Source organism: Xyrauchen texanus, chromosome 36 (assembly GCF_025860055.1).
Source record: "Xyrauchen texanus isolate HMW12.3.18 chromosome 36, RBS_HiC_50CHRs, whole genome shotgun sequence".
Taxonomy (NCBI): domain Eukaryota; kingdom Metazoa; phylum Chordata; class Actinopteri; order Cypriniformes; family Catostomidae; genus Xyrauchen; species Xyrauchen texanus.
In genome coordinates, this window is record NC_068311.1 from 29,583,568 (window position 1) to 29,587,930 (window position 4,363).

Below are 4,363 nucleotides of genomic sequence, written 5' to 3' on the forward strand. Positions count from 1 at the left end.
TAGATTGCATTATATTCTGATGTTTCATCAAAGGATGTCCCTATATGTGTCCACACTGATCTGGGCTAAGCCCTGAATACCCACTGACCCTAGAACCGCCCCTGACTGATGGTGCTGTGAGGGCACTTACAAAAGAAAAGTTTGGTAAACATTTCCTTAGACTACACTACTGGAAAGGACATAATGCAAATACTTCTAATAACCAGCCTCATATTGTTGAGAAGTCACATTTATTGGAACCAATAATTTGTAACCTAAATAAAAAATATTTTAATGCTTTTTAGATTATATTTGCTTCAATTATGTTTGTTTTTATTTGTTTGTTTTTGAGCGTTTGTCAAGATTCAAACATGTCAAATTTAGGCCACCTGTAGTTTTACATCTACCTATGTTTGATGTTGTAGATATACTTGTAAATAAATAAATTGCAGCCTTTTATATGTATTATGTATTTATTACAACATACAATGTATTAATGTATTCATATTTTTAATATTGCTAATGTTTCTGACAAAAAAAAAAAAAAACATATATATATAGATATAGATATACAGTATAGCTCCTTAATTAAATGTGTATCGAAGTCACAATTTATTATAATGTTGTAATATCCATTCATTTGTGATGAACATTCATTTTACATTCATGGGCAAGATTTTTCCATTCTTTATAAACTTAAGAAATGTCTGTCGTATTTCTTTTGTTCTCCATCCATAGATTATCGGGTTAAAACAACATGGAAAAAGTAAGTACATGATGCTCAGAAATATACGGGTGCTGAAAGAAACATTATTTCTTATTCTATATGACAAAAATGCAATCAAGGCAGAAATCAAACTAATTGTCATAACAATGATATGAGTAATGCAGGTGTTGATAGCTTTCAAATTGCCCTTACCAGATTTGAAAACAGAGGCAAAAATCACAACATAGGAAATAATAATGAGAACAAAATCTGTAGTTGGTATAAGGAAAGCAGACACAAGTCCTATGATGTTATTTATAGATATATCTCCACATGCTAACTGAACCAATGCCATGTGTTCACATAAACAATGATCAATAATATTTGTACAAAATGACAGTTTTCCAGCCAGAGAGACCATGATAATCATCAGAAGCCCATTTCTCATTACTGGCACAACAACAAACTTTAGAAAGTTTGGGATTTCCATGTATCTCTGATAATGCAGTGGTTTGCATATCGCAAAGTAACGGTCTAGTGCCATCCAAAAAAGCAATGTAGATTGTAAAGCTCCAAAAAAATGAATGCAAAACATTTGTATTAAACAACCAATTAAAGATATCCCACTCCAATTAAATAAAAAGCTGAAAAGCATGTGAGGGACAAAAAATACAGGATACACCAAGTCTAGAATAGCCATAACACATATTAGTACATACATAGGTGAGTGCAGAGATTTATGAGATGTGATTAAATATGTAAGAATAGAATTAGCTGTGATAGACAATACAAACATCAGAAAGAAAGGTATAAATAAAAAAGGCCTCCATTCTCCCAGGCTGTAGAAACCATTTAGGTTGAAGTCTGTGAATGAAACATTTTGTGCAGCGTGATCCTTCATGCTGAAAATCCCTCTGCATAAACAATGCTCTTACTAAACAAATAACATTAATGAAACTGAGAGAAAAAAATATATAGTTGATCAAGTTTGACTTTTTCACAGCACCAAGCTACAATACACTATGGTAATATAAATGTTTCCAAAAATATATATCATACAAACAAATATACTGTATCATATATTGATTCTGTAGCATTCTATCACTGTTAATGACATTAATCAACGTTCAGCGATTACCCTTTTTCAATGTCATACTGTTTCAGAAGATATTATAAACATGAAGAAAACACTACGGTATTAAAAACCTCAAGATCAAACTAAAACATTAATGACTGACTTCTCAGTATACAGTGTTGGATTTAACCAGAAGTTACCTTAATTCTTAATTAAGAAGTTATGGTTGTTATATTTAAATATGAACACGATGACTGTGCAGGAAAAAACAACAAGCTACCTCTGACACTTCAACTCAGACAATAAACAGCTTATTGTATTACAATAAGAAAATTCAAGTGTAACTGCAGGAGTAAACAGGATCTACCCACATCACTTATTAATTTTTGCACTCCCTATTACAATAATGTACAGTAGAACCCTTGATACGTTACTTCCAGACAGGATAACTTGTCCTAATGTACATCTTAGGGTGAAATGTAAGCTGGACACATGTTATGGTCTCTAAATACACATTGTTGTATTCCCATGAGTTACACTACTCCCATAGAGGAATAGATCACATCTCCTTTTTGTAGTGTAATACAAATGACACTGACTGTCAGACTGTTTTCTGGAGATCTTTATATTCACCAATTAAAAGTTATCACAAATGCAATGCATACTTAATACTCAAAAGAGATCCATAATTAAATTGTGTGGTGTCAGCACGCAACCTATCAAGTAATGCACTGTAATTTAATGTATATACACTCACAGACCACTTTATTAGGTAAATCTGTACACCTTATTCATGCAATTATCTAATCAGTCAATCGTGTGGCAGATACTGGTCAGGAGTTTCAGTTAATGGTGGCATGATATTTGGTGCCAGATGGGCTAGTTTGTGTATTTCTGTAACTGCTGAGTACTGCAGATTTGCATGCACAAAAGCATCTAGTTTACTCAGAACGGTGCCAAAAACAAAAAAGCATCCAGTGAGCGGCAGTTCTGTGTACGGAAACACATTGAGAGTTCAACGGAGAATGGTTCGAGCAAACAGAAAGGATACGGTAACTCAGATAACCACTCTGTACAATTATAGTTAGCAGAATAGCATCTCAGAATGCACGTCAAACCTTGAGGTGAATGGTCTATAACAGTAGAAGACCACGTCGGGTTCCACCTCGCCAAGAACAAAAAGCTAAGGATGCAGTGGGAACAGGCTTACCAAAACATGACAGTTTAAGACTGGAAAAACACAACCTGATATGATGAATCCCGATTTTTGCTAAGGTACACAGATGGTATTCCCACTGCAGCCTCAGCTTTTTTGTTCTTGGCTGACAGAAGTGAAACGGTTTGATGAGTTGTGTATTCTGAGATGCTATTCTGCTAACTATAACTGTACAGAGTGGTTATCTGAGTTACCATAGCCTTTCTGTCAGCTCAAACCAGTCTGGCCATTCTCCATTGACCTCTCTCATCAACAAGGCATTTCTGTCCGAAGAATTCCGTACTGCTCACTGGATGTTTTTTGTACCATTCTAAGTAAACTCTAGAACCTATTGTGCAAGAAAATCCCAGGAGATCAGGAGATTTTTTATCAAAAATCAAATCATGGTATAAAGATTTTTTTTTTCTTCCCATTCTGATGGTTGATGTGACGATTAACCTTTTTGCATGTGAGGTCAGATTATATAATTTCAAACATATGAGTTTTTTAGATGTTTACAATAATTGATTATGATAGATAAGATGCGTTCGACTCTGAGTTCTTGACAGAAGTATAGAAGGTTCTAAAAATATAGTCCTTCCACTTTCCCAGAATGAGCGATGGACGGAATGGGAGAAGGCTCCAGTGGACTGACTAGTATGTATATTCTTTGTATGACGTCAGAAAATATGGCCGCATTGCTGCATCAAAACAGTTCGCTTGATAGTTTGAATGCTTGTAATATTTAAAAATAAAGATATTGTGATGTTGAAAAGACTATTTGAGCAGCTGGTTCATTATGACAACTGCTTCAGCCCCTCTTTGCTGTTAAACAGCAGCGTGAATGCAGATCACACCGGTTTAATGGCATGCGTCTAAGCCCATATTAGCATGATCACACCAGTATGATTGTATGTGTGAAAAGGTTAACTGAAGGTCTCAATCCACATTGGCATGGTTTAATGCATTGCACTGCTACCACACTTTAGGCTGATTAGATAATAGTGTTAATAAGTAGGTGTACAAAAGCTGAAATGTTTAACTTTTTGCTGTTAAAATTATTTTCCAACTTGATAGGCATAGAGAACTATAAGCCATATGTAGGTTAATTTAATGTAATCACTGTTTCTGTGGTGCTTAAAAATTCCTATTTGTTTTGAGCAACCTATTCAGTTCAACACACCTGGCTCAACCAATGTCATTCATTTGGGGCTGGACTATTTGTTTGATTGATTTTAGCAGACAAAACAATCAACCTCCTGTCATCGATTTTCCCAGATCAGTATATTAGATGTGTATCCAGTGTGTTTGACACAGTGTCCTAACCAGATGCAATGTAATAAGATTCAAACGACAAGCAATTTGTCTAAACATGACATGGCTGCACGACACGATAGGGATCTCCTAC

The 4,363-nt window shown here is 34.8% G+C and overlaps 1 protein-coding gene across 1 annotated transcript; it reads right to left on the reverse strand.

Annotated features, from left to right (window-relative positions):
* Window positions 1–632: 632 nt before the first annotated feature.
* Window positions 633–1,586, reverse strand: LOC127629707 (olfactory receptor 52K1-like). The gene has a single exon (XM_052106925.1). It carries the CDS (start codon window positions 1,584–1,586, stop codon window positions 633–635), a length of 954 nt encoding a protein of 317 aa, XP_051962885.1.
* Window positions 1,587–4,363: the final 2,777 nt, after the last annotated feature.

Coding starts and splice junctions, on each gene's coding strand:
- LOC127629707 (XM_052106925.1), bottom strand. CDS start 1,586: ATGAAGGATCACGCTGCACAAAATGTTTCATTCACAGACTTCAACCTA.